The 15,440-nt window shown below is 44.4% G+C and overlaps 1 protein-coding gene across 2 annotated transcripts in view; it reads left to right on the top strand.

Annotated features, from left to right (window-relative positions):
• Positions 1-7: 7 nt before the first annotated feature.
• The window catches only part of Ndufa9 (NADH:ubiquinone oxidoreductase subunit A9), a 28,791-nt gene continuing 13,358 nt past the window's right edge, over positions 8-15,440 (top strand). The window contains exons 1-7 of one of the 2 annotated variants that reach the window (XM_006237500.3): positions 8-87; positions 3,877-4,115; positions 4,501-4,598; positions 6,713-6,804; positions 8,261-8,402; positions 12,473-12,575; positions 14,067-14,134. In XM_006237500.3, the coding sequence (XP_006237562.1) occupies positions 3,908-4,115; positions 4,501-4,598; positions 6,713-6,804; positions 8,261-8,402; positions 12,473-12,575; positions 14,067-14,134 (711 nt within the window). In that variant the 5' untranslated portion in view covers positions 8-87; positions 3,877-3,907. The remainder of the gene's footprint in view (positions 88-3,876; positions 4,116-4,500; positions 4,599-6,712; positions 6,805-8,260; positions 8,403-12,472; positions 12,576-14,066; positions 14,135-15,440) is intronic. The other variant, NM_001100752.1, reaches the window with a different exon arrangement.

Below are 15,440 nucleotides of genomic sequence, written 5' to 3'. Positions count from 1 at the left end.
TTGGCGGAAGCGCCGGCCGTGAGGCATTGTGGGAGAAGATGGCGGCCGCCGTCCGCTTTCAGGTTGTTAGAGCGCTTCCAATGTCACGTAAGTGTCACCGGGTACCGGGTCTTGGAGCTGCATTCCGCGACGGGAACAAAAACCTTTCTTCCTCATACCCTTGGCGCATGTGTGAAACTGTGCACTCGGGGAGGAGACGGAGAGCTGGAGTAGTTGGGTGAGACGAGGAGGACCTGGACACTTAAAAGGCTCGAGATAATGCGGAGATTGTTGGGAAGGTTGAGGGCAAAGGAACTACTTAGGGAGGAAAAGGGGTTTGGACAGCTGGACATCGATTGGCTTCATGGTAGTAATTGCAATGGAAATCATAATCCGCTCCACGGATGGAGTCTGTCAGGTTGTGGCGCTAGGGTCTGCAGCAGAGAAAGATGTTTGTGGAGAATTGGGAGCTGGGTGGAAAGAAAAGCGAAGGCCGCTTAGAATTTGTCAACATTGTTTATTTACTCTTCTGCTGTGCTTGAATCTGTTCACGGTCCTCAAATCGAAAACATGCATTTGCTCTTGCAGAATAAGGGAAGCAAAGCTTCAGTCGTTACATGTCACTGTCATTCACCCTCCACACCACAAAGTGCCCACTTCAGTTACATTTTTCCATAGTGGTTTTTTTTTTTTAAAAAACTCATTACGGAATGTTGTTCATTCTCAAAATTGCTTCAAGTCAGATCACCTAGAAGAGCTTGCTTCCCCCCACACCCTCAGGGTTGGAGCAGAAATTTCACCAGCTGCTAAGCAGGAGTCAGATGTCTTTTATGTCACTGCCAAAGCCATCACCACTTCTTTGCCCTTTCTGTTGCTTCCTTCATGTCACCAACTGAGCCCACACTACTGAAAGTAGACAAAACAAGGCCACTCCCAAGAAGTCTTTTATTAGGCCTCCTGCTACACTACAGGGGAAAAACAGCACAAAAGGGTGTCTCCCAGGAGAATCTCCAGATGAGCCATGCTAGCTAGGCAGATAATTTGGAGCAATCATAGCCTATCTTCTTTAGTAGCAGTCACAGTTGTCCCTCTGTGCTTATACTCTGACCTGGGAAATGGTTACAGGGTCATCCAGAATTGGGTTGTGATAGCATAAAAATCTGGAACAAACTGTTTCAGGTAACCAGGAGTTAAGGCTGCTTTGGTCATGTAGTTTCCTCAAGGCGTTCGTGGAATATTCAGGACCACCGGTGCTGCTGTTAGGATAGACCAGCCAGCTCGTTGATTGCTTAGATAAATAGAGCATCAAGAGATAGTCCAACAGCTGCTGAATAGGGAGTTAGCTGTCCCTATGCCCCAGTCTTACTGTAAATGAACATCAAAGGAGCATTAGAGTGGGATTGTAAAACAGAAAGGAATAGTAGCTCACACCTGTAACCTCAGTACTTGAGACACCGAGGCAGGAGGATGATTGTGGGTTCAAAGGCAGTTAGGGCTACATGGCAAGTTCTAGGGTAACCCGGTTACAGACTGATACTCCATCTCCAAAACCTTTGTTTTTAACAAGTGTTAGATAAGGCTATCCCATTGCCCGAGGGTGAGGTGGAGCCCCCTTGTGGATGCCCTGCTTCTGTCTTAATGCATTCATTTACATTCTCATCAGCCCCTCACCAAAGATTGCTTTTCAGTGTTGTTGTTTTGTTTTTTTACGTCTAAACTGTACTCCTTTCATTTATCTTCTTGTTTTCCGTATTTGTATTTATTTAGGATAGGAGAGTATGTATGTGTATGGGCACAGCCATATCCACTGGAAATGGTGAGACTCATGAAGCTGGCACAGCTGGCTGACACAGTTCCAGCAAAACTGAGCGGTTGCCACAATCACTGTCCTTCTTTCTCTAGCTTTTGGATTCTGGTCTCTGTGTGTTGCATCCTTGGGGACTCTCTGCATCCATCATGATTCATTTTCCTGAGATTCGTTTTATGTCTTTTCCTGAGTCTTTTTAGGAAAATCCTAACATTAACTTTTATCTGGCCACTGTTTGGAAGTCTTCCTTATGCCTTGGAGATCATTAAGCACAGATAAGCACATAACTAGATGAGGACATTACTCCGGGAATCTGCTTGGGGTCTCTGCCCCTGAGCAAAGTCAAACAGCGTAATTGATGCAGGGCAAAGAGATAATTGACAAACCCTGACTGGCCAGGAGAATAGGTTACAGACTCAAGGTCTCTTTTTATTATAGGCTTAGAGGTCTCTGAAAATGTAGTTTAAAGATGGGGTCTTGTACAGGGTACACCCCTGCAGGAGTAAAACTCAGTAAATAAGATAGCTCAGTAACTTTCTATCACCTATAGAGAGACTGAGAGAGGTAAATTCCTAAAGCTTGCTGTCAAGACAGCCTGGCCAATCAGTGACTTCCAAGTTCAGTGAGGGATTCTGTCTCAAATAAATAAATATTAGATAGATACGCAGACAGACAGATGTTTATCTGGAGTGTTAATGCTAACAAACATTGCCAGCCTAAATGCAGGTTGTCATAATAAACATGTTTGCTATGGAGGAGACGTTCCTTTTCTTTTTTTCCTTCCTCCCTCCCTCTCTCTCTCATGTACATGAGTACACTGTAGCTGTCTTCAGACACACCAGAAGAGGACATTGGATTCCTTTACAGGTGGTTGTGAGCCACCATGTGGGTTACTCAGGTCCTCTTGAAGAGCAGCCACTGCTCTTAACCACTGAGCCATCTTGCTGGCCCTGGTGGAGACATTCTTTAGATTCTTTAAGTCAGAGTTATAGGGCTGATAACAATAAAAGTTGTTCTGTTTATATTTTCTAATTGAAACTGAACTGTAACCCTGGACGTGTAATGAAAAGTCAAACATATTCTGTTCCACTTAGATACGCACCAGTCCATCTTTGTTCTGTGAGATGTGCATACATAAAGAAGCACCTTGTTGCTAGTCAGTCAGAGCAGCAGAAATGGCCTGGTTGCTAGTCAGTCAACTGTGAGATTCCCCCACCTTGCACATCCTTCTCTCCTCTGCAGGCAGCCCTGCCAGCAGTGACCCTCCATGCTGGGGAAGGCCACTGGCACGTGCACGTATTTGTGTTTGTGAATATGTGTGCATCTGAAGGCCAGAGGTCAATAGCTACTGCCCTCCTTAATCACTCTCCACCCATCTGTCTGTCTGCGTATCTATCTAATATTTATTTATTTGAGACAGAATCCCTCACTGAACTTGGAAGTCACTGATTGGCCAGGCTGTCTTGACAGCAAGCTTTAGGAATTTACCTCTCTCAGCCTCTCTATAGGTGATAGAAAGTTACTGAGCTTGCCAGCCACCATGCTTGGGTGTTTTTTTTCCTTTCCTTTCCTTTCCTTTCCTTTCCTTTCCTTTCCTTTCCTTTCCTTTCCTTTCCTTTCCTTTCCTTTTCTTTCCTCTTTTTATGCACGTGTCAGGAATTCAAACTCAGCCCTCATGCTTTCATAGCAAGCACCCTACCTTCTGAGCCAGCTCCCCAGCAATTTTTCTTCCTTCTTCCTTTTGAGATGCCAGTAGTCTTCTGCCTTACGCCACATCATGACCTCAACTCACTTGCCATCAAATTTCAGTCATGCGCAGATAGTCCTTTGCTGTTACTCCACTCCAGTCTTGCTCAGTCTTACTTCTGCTTAGTTGTGCATGTTGTGTTTCTCATAGGATTCCAGGCTTGGGTCTTCCTCTTTAAAACCTTCCTTAAAATGCTTTACCCAGAAATCCTTTCTTGTGATAATATGGCTTGATGTTATGTATCCCATAGGATGTGGTATTTCCTTTCTAATTTTCTGTAATTCCTATGGATTTTATGCTCCAGTAATTTGCGTTTGCTGTTGTCGGTACTTGAATCCCTAAGGTACAAGTCTCTAGGAACCTTTCGTGCTAACATGTGCCGTGTTTGCTGGCTCTGGTGTTTCCCTGAAGGTCCTGCCATTTCTGCAGCAGCCACATCTGTGTTCTGCAGCTCATCCCATCGCCAGCTTCACCATGCTGTCATACCTCATGGGAAAGGTGGCCGCTCATCCGTCAGTGGAGTTGTGGCCACCGTGTTCGGAGCAACAGGCTTCCTGGGTCGATACGTTGTCAACCATCTTGGTAAGTGAAATTCTTTTAGTTGAGTGTGCTTCATGCCTTGGACTAGGATTGTCTGACTTGAGACTGCAAGCCATGTGTTTTTGTTTTAACGATATTATAAATTACTTCTGTCTTAGATTTATATAAATTTCATCTGCCTTGGCACTGAGAGAACATTCATGCTTCCTCTATAGGATATTATTATGGGAATGCATACATTTGTTATGGGAATAAATAAGTATATGAGAAATAATATGTGTGGTTATGGCATCTTCAATATGCCAGAATACATTCTGCTTTAAGCATTAAGTTAATCCGTCTATCATATTGGAATTTAATGTTTTCTAATCATTGTTGTGTGACATACTCACATTGATGTTGATCTTTGTTTCATGCCATCTTTTAGGACGAATGGGGTCACAAGTGATCATACCATATCGGTGCGATATATATGACACCATGCACCTTCGTCTAATGGGTGACCTGGGCCAGCTTATCTTTCTGGTAAGACTTTATGATGTTAAGGTAGTTTCTGAGGTCATTGTTAGGGAGAAGAGGAAGTATAATAAAGCAGTAGTTTAACCCCAGGGCGGACCAAGTGCATCCTCTTGTTTTAGCTTGCAAACCCTACTCTAGTTGTCAGCAAACCTTTTTGTAAAGTACTAGATAATGATTATTTATAGTTTTCAGATCATAGAATCTTTGTCAGAGCAGCCGAGCTCTACCCTAAAGCAGTCATAGACAGTATGTGAGTGAATGGATGTGGCTGTGCTCCAATATTACTTTATAGATTGTAGGCAGATATGGCCTATAGGCTCTAGTTTACTAAGCCCTCCTCTAGACATGTGCTTTTTCTGCATGGTAGCATTAGCCCTGTGTAGCAGTAGAACACTTGAATTGTGGCTGTTCCAAATTGAGAAGTACTATAAGATAAAAATGCAGATTTCAAAGACTGCATGAAAAATTACATTAGTATGCTAATGGTTTTGTTTATAGTTATTATATATTGGAATATTTTTGATATATTGGGAGAAATAAAATATGAACATGAACTTGTCTTGATTTTGTTTACTCTTTTAATTGTGGCTAGTAGAAGATACCAAAGGGATCTTTTAGTATTTAGGATCATATGTGTGCCTTGTGGTAGGGTTCTAAGGTGATTTTACAGACAGAATCTCAAGGAGGAAGTCTAAGAAGTTGGCATAGTTGGTACGAACTTAGCTGTGCACAGTCCTCTCTTAGCATTCCCTCTTGTTTTTCTTAGGCCAGTGGCTCCCAGAGAACTAAGGAGAGCCTACAGGGGAGGGGTTAAGTTGCATGAGCCCTTTGGTCGTCCAATGAGCAACGAGTTGATTAGACATCATGTAGGGTTTCAGCTCAGCTTGTAAACTCTTGCACTGTGACTATATATTAAGTAATCTCGGAGAAAATAAGAACAGAATTTTCTGTACTAAAATGAAAATTGTCCCAGATGCTGTATGTCTCCTTCCTGCAATCCCAGCAACTTGGGAGTCTGAGACAGGAGGATTCTTGTGAATTCGACGTCAGCTTGGAATACACCATGAATGTTGGGCTATTCAGGGTGGAGTGAGGCTCTGCCTTAACAAACAGGAGCCAGGCTCGGTGGCACACGCTTGTAGTCCTAGCAATGGACAGGTGGAAGCATTTAAGGTTAGCCTGGCTATGTGAGCCCCTATGTGAGCAATGTTAACAACAAGACCTGGAAATTTTCGTCTCTGCATTTCTTCAATTCTTGGTTTTGTGTCTTTAAAACACAGCTGAGGGGCTGGGGATTTAGCTCAGTGGTAGTGTGCTTACCTAGGAAGCGCAAGGCCCTGGGTTCGGTCCCCAGCTCCGAAAAAAAGAACCAAAAAAAAAAAAAAAAAAAACCACAGCTGATATTATAGAGTATTAAGGGCTGGAGATGTAGTACAGTTGATAGAATGCTTGTTGTACATGCTTGAAGACCTGGGTTAGACTCCCAGTGCTACAATTAATGATAATAGATAGATAGATAGATAGATAGATAGATAGATAGATAGATAGATAGATAGGTGGATAGATAGGTGGATAGATAGATAGATAGGTGGATAGATAGATAGATAGATAGATAGGTGGATAGATAGATAGATAGATAGATAGATAGATAGATAGATAGATAGATAGATAGGGAAAGAATTGAAGAGAAATAAGGAACTAGCTCCGAGTTCCCTAGTGGAATGCTGTTCCTTTTGGTGGTCTCCACTGGTGGCAAAGCTTTGCTCACCTCCATGCCATACTTCTTTATACACTGGGGGCAGAATTCCTGCGCCTTCATCAGTGGCTAGTTAGTGGCTAGATATCTGCTTGGGCCTCAGAAGACCAAGCATGGCCCACTAAAATCTGCCATTAAGGATGACCTGCCTCTTTTCTAGAGTCTGATGTCATGAGTGACATGTACTTTGACTTCCTTGTCTTGGAGGAGTGGGGGAGTGAGCAGGGGGTGTGAGCTGTCAGCTTCATATGTGGAAGTGAGTGGAGTCTGAAATGGCCCCGAGTTTGAACTACTGCGGATGGCTATTCTGTAAGTGCGGAGATGTACCTGCATGTTTTACTCTGATTGGTCTCTGCTGTTGTAGGAGTGGGATGCTCGAGACAAGGATTCTATCAGGAAAGCAGTGCAGCACAGCAATGTGGTCATCAATCTCATTGGGCGGGAGTGGGAGACCAGGTAAGTCCTGTGTCCTGTCTTTTCTGCTGAGTCCTAGGGTTCGGTGACATTTACCCGGTACCTTCTGGTGCTGGGGGTTAAGTTTCAGTGCCATTTTAGTCAGCCCACCAGTAACGGGTAAGTAGGTTCTTTGGCACAGTGTAGTGGATGTTAGCAGTATGATACATCATGTCAGTACGGTCGGTGCTGTGGATGTGACAGTGACCAGTGTTGACTGCTTGAACCTGTCGTGGGGTGGAGCTAGGGTGTAGGATTTGCTTGTCCCTCTGCTCACTACTTTGGATTGCCTCTCCGCGGGTTAATTGACCATGATCAGGTACTGGTGTGAATGTGGGTCAGTTTCTATGGGGATTATTAATAAATAATGATATTGTTATTTCTAAGGTTTTTATTATTTTCTTTTGAGATAGGGTCTTATGTATCCCAAGGTGACTCTATTAGACTTAGAGTTCTCCTGCCTCTCTACCTTGCAAGTGCTGTGATTACAGATGTGTGCTACTACACTGACCTAAATAAATGTTTAAGTTTATATTTTCATAGCGCTTTGTTTACACTTTTTCCCCCTTTAGCATTCATTGAATGTCTGTCTTAGATTTATTTTAGTCCCCTGTTTCATTAAGTAGTTTAAATTCTTTGATGACTTACAGGGTCCTTTTCATCTGTGTGTCTCCCGTAGGGACTGACACACTGGCTTGTGCATAGGCTTGTGCATAGGAATCATTTAGCTAATGTAAGGCTCGAGTTGTGGCTTAGTCCCCTCCCTCTCTCTTCCTATGTGCCTTCCTTCCTCCCTTCCTCCCTTCCTCCCTTCCTCCCTTCCTCCCTCCCCCTCTCTCTCTGTCCCTCCTTCTTTCCCATTTTAAAGACTGAACTTAGGGCCTTCCTCAGACAAGCATGTGTCTACTACTGAGCTATATCCCTAGTCCTGTTTTTCTTATTTTTGAGCTAAGTTCTCACTATGTTGCCCATTCACACAGTTGGTCTTGAGCTCACTCTGTAGCCCAGGCTAGCTTTGAATTGTGAGGCCCCTGTCTCAGCTTCCCAAGTAGCCAGCATTATATGCCACTAGGCCCTGCCATAACTGATTTTTTTTTTTTTTTTCTCTTTAGGGAGAACAAAGGTCTGTGAGTCCCTTTCCAGCCCTGCTTCCCTCTAGCCAGAATAGTCAGGTTTTCTTGAGGTGCCTTGGTTACAGGATTCCTTGAGAACATAAAGTACTTTTTATGCTGGCTTTATAACTTGGAGTCAGCCTTTAGTTAAGTGTATTGACAATGAGCAGGCCTGGAAGCCTTAGGAAAAGTTGCATTTGGCTTAGATTTAAGGCATTACTATTTAAAAAGTTAACGGTTATAAATTCCAATCCTGTCATGAAAACCAAAGTAGTATAGAACACTCTGAAATCCTGAATCTTCTCAAATTCTTTACTGTATTTCCCTCACCCCACCTTTTCTTCCAGAAACTTTGATTTTGAGGATGTTTTTGTGAATATTCCTCGAGCAATAGCTCAGGCATCCAAGGAAGCTGGGGTTGAGAGATTCATTCATGTCTCACACTTGAATGCCAGTATGAAGAGTTCTGCTAAGTCACTGAGAAGCAAGGTTAGTACCAGGGACTCGGTCGGTGCTGGGGAAGGCTTTTAGAGCTTGACAGGGGTGAGAAGCTCTTCTCCACCATGCATTGAGAAGTCAGATTGATTTTCATTGTCCTTCCAGAACAGGTGTACTGGTGTTGTGGATTTTATTTGGTTGGTTTTTTATGTTGGGAACTGAACACAAGGATTTGGCCTTCATAGGCAAATGCTTTAACCCTGAACCAAGGCTGTGGCATCTGCACACATGTTGGGACATTTTGTTTCAGTGGTCTGTTGAAGGATAGACCATATTACCTGCCTCCAGATAATATGTAATTGGGGAGATGTAATAAGAGGTACACAGGAAACACCAGGAAACGTAGAGCATGATTCCTGCCAGAGAAGTCATGCCTGTGTCACCTACCATGATTACAGGACCCTCTCCTTCTCAAACCTTCTGTGGTCACAGGTTTCTGCCAGTCCCACCTGGGCATTGTGAAGACTTGGAGTGACAGGAAGAGCTAGTGAAAATGCCCTTTGCATAGTTCATCTTTTCCTCCTGCAACTCCACTGTGACTCAGAGTTCATCTGGCCCTAAAGTATCCTTGTCCAGGCTCATTAGGGTCTGGGTCTACCCGTCAGCATTTGTCTTCAACCACAACAAGCTTGAGTCATGCTGACAAGGACAACAGGGTTCCTGATAATGACTGGGTTTTTGACCCCTCACATGTGTTTATTGAGAAAACTATTAAACACCAGTTGTATGCTGTGAATTGTGTTAGATACTGAGCATACAGTTGTTTATCAAACAGAGCTGATCCTAACCTATGTTAAGTTTCTAGTCTACCAGGAAATGTGATCCCAGCCCCGTGAAGCATTGCAAAGTAGCAAAATGTTCCAGAGGAGCAGAGAGTAGTGGGTGGAAGTGAGCCATACCTGTAGCTAGTAGACTTAGTTGCTAGCACCAGAAAGCTGAGTGTAAGGGGCTGTAGAGATTGCCAGGCAGTTAAAAGCACGAACTGTACTTGCAGAGGATCTGAGTTCCCATTGGATGGCTCACACTGCCTGTAACTCCAGTTCCAAAGCGATTGGATACCATCTTCTGGCCTCCCTACTCACAGCACTTATGGGCAGAGACCCTGACTCTAAACACACACATACACAGAACTTAAAAAGTAGTAAATATTTTTTAGAAAAGGAAAATTGGCTGTAAATATAAAGGAAGTGTATAGGCTCACATATCTAAAACCAGCACTAGGGAATCTTAGCTATGATCGGTGCCAACATTTGTCAAGCCCATAACTTGTTTCAGAGATTTTTCTCAGTTCTGACTTCCTCCCACAGTCCCATGACTGGCTTCTAGCATATCCAGGCGCACATTCAGATATTACATTGGAGAAAAAGACAGTAGGAGTGAACCCAGCATGGCTGCTTTAGCATGTACTGAGTCACATGGATGTCATGGTTCTTGTAAGGGGTAGGCATGTAGTGTTGAGGGGCAGAGACAGCAAAGCTGCCTAGCCCTTCTCTTTAAGCCGTGTCTGTGTGTGTGTGTGTGTGTGTGTGTGTGTGTACTATTGGGTAAGATAGGAATACTTGAGTGGGGCTGGGCCTTAAGCTAGTGATTCTTAGCCTTACTTACACATTAGAATCACTGAGACTTTCAGAACTCCAAAGCCCAGTCTGTACCCCAGACCAAATCAAATAGAATCTTTGAGGGTGGAATTTGTGTGTCAATATTTTTTTTAAATTATTTTCATATGATCTAGAGAGGGATCCGTGAAAGCTGTGCTTTTTGTTTGAATGAATGAGTTTATTAAGCATATACAAGCAAAAGCACAAGAGTAAATAGTAGTTAGTGGACAGAGGGAAGTAGCAGGTAGAGGTCAGTATCGTCTGGTCAGGGCTCACAAAGTCCAGCTGGGATGAGTGGGGCAGCCAAAGGACAAGGGAAGCAAGAGTAACATCACACCAGGGCTGAGGACAGATATCCACAGACAGACTGTGGCACCCTGGTGAGACTGCCGGGATTCCTGATCACACTTGAGTCCCGGGTGGAGCAGGACATCCCTCCAAGGAGGCTATTAAGTACAAGGACAAACAGCTGCAGATGGCATTACTGTTGAGCTCTTGTGCTCTCCAGCAGAAATGACTGGGGAGCCTTGCCAACTCCCAGTGGAGTTCCTTCCAGCCAGAGCAGAGAGTTCTCCTGGATGAGCTTCTGGCTGCTCCTTCCACTGTGGGGCATATATATACCTGAGAAGAACAGCAGTAATCTCTGTGAGAAATGCTTTATTAAACTCTAGTCGATCTTAAGGACACAATATTTTAGCACCTTTAGCATCTCCCATTAGAGAACCAAAGGTCCAGCCTGAATGGGGATTTTGAAAGAAACTTGATGTCAGCCTTCTTGTGCCTCAACTGGCGGAGGTCAGCCCTGCTTTAGAGCCAGCTTCTTAGCAGGCTTAAAAGCACATAATAGTTTGCCAGTATTATGTTCATGCTGCTTTCTTTAGGCTATTCTGAGCTCAACACAGATTACCAGGCATGGTTTTACTTGAGAGAATACTCAGTTTTGAAATTAGCTTTCAATATTGTCCCAGTTGTCCCGGGTTGATGACCCTGGAACTCAGAGGAGATAGAAATTGAGAGTCAGCAGAATCTGTGAATCAGAACAGGAAGGTATGGAGGCCTAGGGAGTAAACAGGCTGACTGAGGAGAGAGCTCTGAGTGGGACAGAGGCATGCAAATGCTTTCAGTGTGGCAGAGAAGGGATCCTGGTAGATACCAAAGCCAGCCAGGACTGAGCAGTGGGTGTGTGGTAGACAGGAAGCCAGAAGAGATCAGCGTTACAGAAACCAGCATCAGGGCTGGGACAAGGATTGTGCTTTTAAACAGTCAAGAACTGTAGTGTCAGATCTGTTGATATCAGTGATCTTATCAAAAATAGTCTCAGATCAGATACTGTAGTTGTTGAAACAGAATCCAGGGTCAAAATGAGTGCCATGTGAGCTGGTGCTTGGCGGTGGTGCAGCAAGGGTAGGCCTAGTTTATCTAGCTTGGCCTTTCTAGAGAAAGAGCGAGAGGAGGCAGGAGCGGGAAGGGTTTGTGGTGGAGGTGATGTTTTTTGTTTTTATAGGGTGGAGGGTGGAGGCTCTACCTCGTTTACATTGAGAGAAGAAGGTGGTGAAGAGGAGGAGGCAGATTTCGTAGACAGTGAAGGAGGCCGCAGTCACTGCCCCCACACTGACTCCTGTGGTGGGCTGCCAGGTTACTGACACAGCAGGGAATCTGTAAATAGGAGGAAGAAAGTGGAGGCTGGAAAACCATACCCCAGTTTCCCCTTCATTATGAGGTTCCCTAGCATAAGAATAGGAAGAACTGTAAATAAAGACGGGGGAGACAGATGCTGGGGTGAAGCCTTCTACTTAGAGAGGCAGGGAAAGCTCCCAGCTGACCTTGCTCGTTCAGTCGTCATCCCAGAAGGAAAGAGCTCCTTCTCCTCCACCCTGTCTTAATAACCCTTCAAACTGAGTGTCTCTCCAGAAATATACTTCCTGTGTGTCTCTCTATCCATCCTCCTGACTTCCTCCCAATCTCTATGGTCTTTTTGTATGTTCACTTCCTGTCAACTGGTTGCTTGCCTCGCCTCTTTCCTGTATGGTTTACATTTTTTTAATCGTGTTTACAATAAACAGAAAGCTCTTAGATGAAAGGTGTGTGCTAGGGCTGAGCCAAACCATTATTAGAGACAGGTTTTCCAGCACAGAATCTCATAATGTAATCAGATATCCAGCAACACTCTTAGATGAAATGTGTGTGCTAGGGCTGAGCCTCAGCACAACTGGAAACAGATGTTTACAATGTATAATCTCAGGGTTCACAGTGCGATCACTGTCCAGCAACAGAGAACCTCAACACAAGTTCTGGGGTGTGTGTGTGTGTGTGTGTGTTATGGCTAATATGATTATCTCCCAAAATTATGGTTACCTAATGAATATAGGGCCTTGGCGATGTAAGCGATGTCTGATGGTGGGGGAGGGGAAGCTCTGTGCACTTGCTATGGAACTTAGAATGCTTTTATTTTCGGTGGTTTAGGCAGTGGGAGAGAAGGAAGTGAGAACTGTGTTTCCTGATGCCATCATCATACGACCATCTGACATGTTCGGAAGGGAGGACAGGTTCCTCAACCACTTTGCAAGTATGTATCTTTCTTCCCTAAAGAGAGGTCCCCTGGTGGCCTAACCCAGTTTGAGCAGAGCATCAGTGGGCAGTGCCCTCGGGGTTCCCAGGCAGAGTTCTAGTTCCTATTCAGTTGCCTCTCCCCTTTTGGGTTTTATTTTCATCACCAACAAGAGTCCTTTCTGCTTCTGGGAGATGAAGGTCCAGTTAAATGTTACGTTGGGGATTTGGGGGGAGGCTGCACAGTGTTATCTCCCTGCATCTGTGGAAGGCAGTGACCATGCTTGCCCCAGAGCATGGACTTCAGGGCCAGAGACTTCCAAGTTTAAACCCCCATAACACTGTGACCTTGGCAAGCCAATAGCAAATCCCCTGAGTTCTACAAATGCTTCCCTATCTCCATCCTGGACACCTGCAGACCACTGATCTCTTTACTGGCCTGGTAATTGTATCATTTTCAAGCTTGACTTCTTTCCTCTTGGTGCATTTAGGATTTGTCCCTGACTCTTAGGGATTTGTTTCCTTGTGCAGCTGAATAGTATTCCTTTGTTTGGCTGTACCCCTTTGTTTATGCTGCTTTGGTGTTTCCCTGTATCTCCCTCTTGATTGTGCCATCTAGAAATCTGTATTAATTCCCACTTTGTTTTTACAATTATGATATACAGTATATAAAGCTTATCACCTGCTAGTTCTTTTTATGTTGAAACTTTAACTCCTGCTGTGGACAAAGGGATTTCTAGGTCATTGAGACTACATGACTTTGTAAGGGTTAGGAACTAGTTGATGGGGTTGGTGGCCTTAGAAGGAGAGGAAGTCTCCGTGTGCACACACTGAAGTAGGCACCCGTGGACACAGGAAGAAGATGGCCATCCACAAGCCAGAAAGAGGCTCACCACAGCCTGCTGACACATGGCTTTGGATTTTCCAGCCACCAGAACTGCGAGAAAATACAATTTGGGATTTTAAGCCATTGAGTCTGGTATTTTACTGTGACAAGCTGAACAGACTGAGACAGACCTGTGTCTGGAAAGGTGAAATGCTGACCCAGTCCTGGAGGAAGGAGAGGCAGCACTGGACTGGGCAGTGGGATGTGGACTGCTGAGATGTGGACAGGAAGAAGCTGTACCTACCACTGGTCTCGCTGCTTCACTGAGTCCCTGGCAGGAAGCACCTTGGGGAGGATGGGTTATTTTGGCTGACTTTTTGTGGGACTACAATCTGCTGTGGTGGGGAAGGTATGGTGGTAGGAAGGTGAGGCAACTGTCACTTTGTATCCATACTCAGGAGGCACCCCAAACCCTTTGCTGAAATAGGTGACATAGCCCTGTGTGGACCAGGCTGGCCTGGAACTCAGAGATTCTGTCTCTGCTTCCTGGGTGCTGGGATCAAATATGTGCACCATTACAACCCAGCCCCCTGTTTATTGAGTCCAGAACCCCCAGATTCTTCTGTGTTTCATTGTAAACATTATGTAGCCATTCTCAGAACAGATTCTCATTTCTTCTTCCAGATTATCGTTGGTTTCTTGCTGTGCCTCTCGTTTCTTTGGGCTTTAAGACAGTGAAACAACCAGTATATGTAAGTACCTTTCATGAAGGCTTAGGAGGTTTGTAGCTGGAGTCAGGTTTGGTTCAGTTTTCTGCAATGATTCTCACCCACAGGCTTCATTCTTTCCTTCATCAACTTGCTTCAACTGGTTGCCTCAGTTTACCTAAGAGGTGCATGTCTTCTCAGTGTCTTCAGTTGTCCATCCACTTACAAAAGCTTTATTGAGGCAGGTTTACAAAGCTAGCCTTGAACTCAGTGTGGAGCCCAACCAAACCTTCAACTTGACACTTTAGGCCACATCTTCCGAGGTAACCAAGGTTACGGGCCTGTTCTCTTGGTCTGATGCCTTAACTCAATAAATGCTTAAGCATGTCTCAGGATGTGTACAGCATTCTGATACTATGTTACTGGGAATATATAGAGGATAGCCATCAGACATACATTTTTGTCCTCAAGTTCTTTTCAGGTAAATGACCATTATTATTCAATGTGGTAAGTGCTAGGAGAGGGAGAGCATTTAAGTCATCGTATCTGAGGCCACAGAATCCAGCTTTGGATGATTTAGAACCAGTGGATAGGCACTGGTTCTCTGTTTCACATAGAGATGATGATACATGCTAGGGCCCAGAGGTGAAGGAGGAGGTTTGGTTCTACTGGGCGGGCTGGGTTAGACCAGTGTTTCTGGATTGGTATTTCTGTTGGTGTGACAAAACACCATGACCAAAAGAAAGTTGAGAAAGAAAAAGTTTATTTTATAGCTTATAAGATCATCACTTAGGGAAGCTAGAGCAGAAGTCTGTAGTCAGGAGCTGATGCAGAGTTCATGGAGGGGTGTTCTCTATGGCTTGACTTTAGCCTGCTTTGATATACCTCAGGACCTCCTGGCCACTGGTGGCACCACCCAGAGTGGGCTGGGTCTTCTCACATCAGTGTTCAATCAAGAAAATACCTTACAGTTTTGTCTACAGACCAGTTGATGGAGACATTTCTCAGTTATGATTCCTTCTTTCCAGATGAATCTACCTTGTGTCACGTTGACATAGAAACTAACTAGCAGTTTTCTAATAGTGACACTACTGATGTTTGGGACCAGATAATTCTTCAGTTCTTCATTGTGGGATAAGGATTCTATCCTTTAGTCAGGAGGTACTGGAGACGGTTACACCCTTACCTCCATGACAACTAAAATTCCATGCAGTTGTTAGATGTTCCCTAACACCATAAGTAATTCTGGTTGTGGATTCTGTCTCTTGATCTAAACCTGTGTACAGTTCCTACTGTGAAAGTCGGAATGACAGAACATCAGCAGCCCTCCAAGGTTTGGCCTTTAGGTTCT

The sequence above is a fragment of the Rattus norvegicus genome, chromosome 4 (genome assembly GCF_036323735.1).
Source record: "Rattus norvegicus strain BN/NHsdMcwi chromosome 4, GRCr8, whole genome shotgun sequence".
Taxonomy (NCBI): Eukaryota; Metazoa; Chordata; class Mammalia; order Rodentia; family Muridae; genus Rattus; species Rattus norvegicus.
This window is presented reverse-complemented; position numbering and strand designations above follow the sequence as displayed.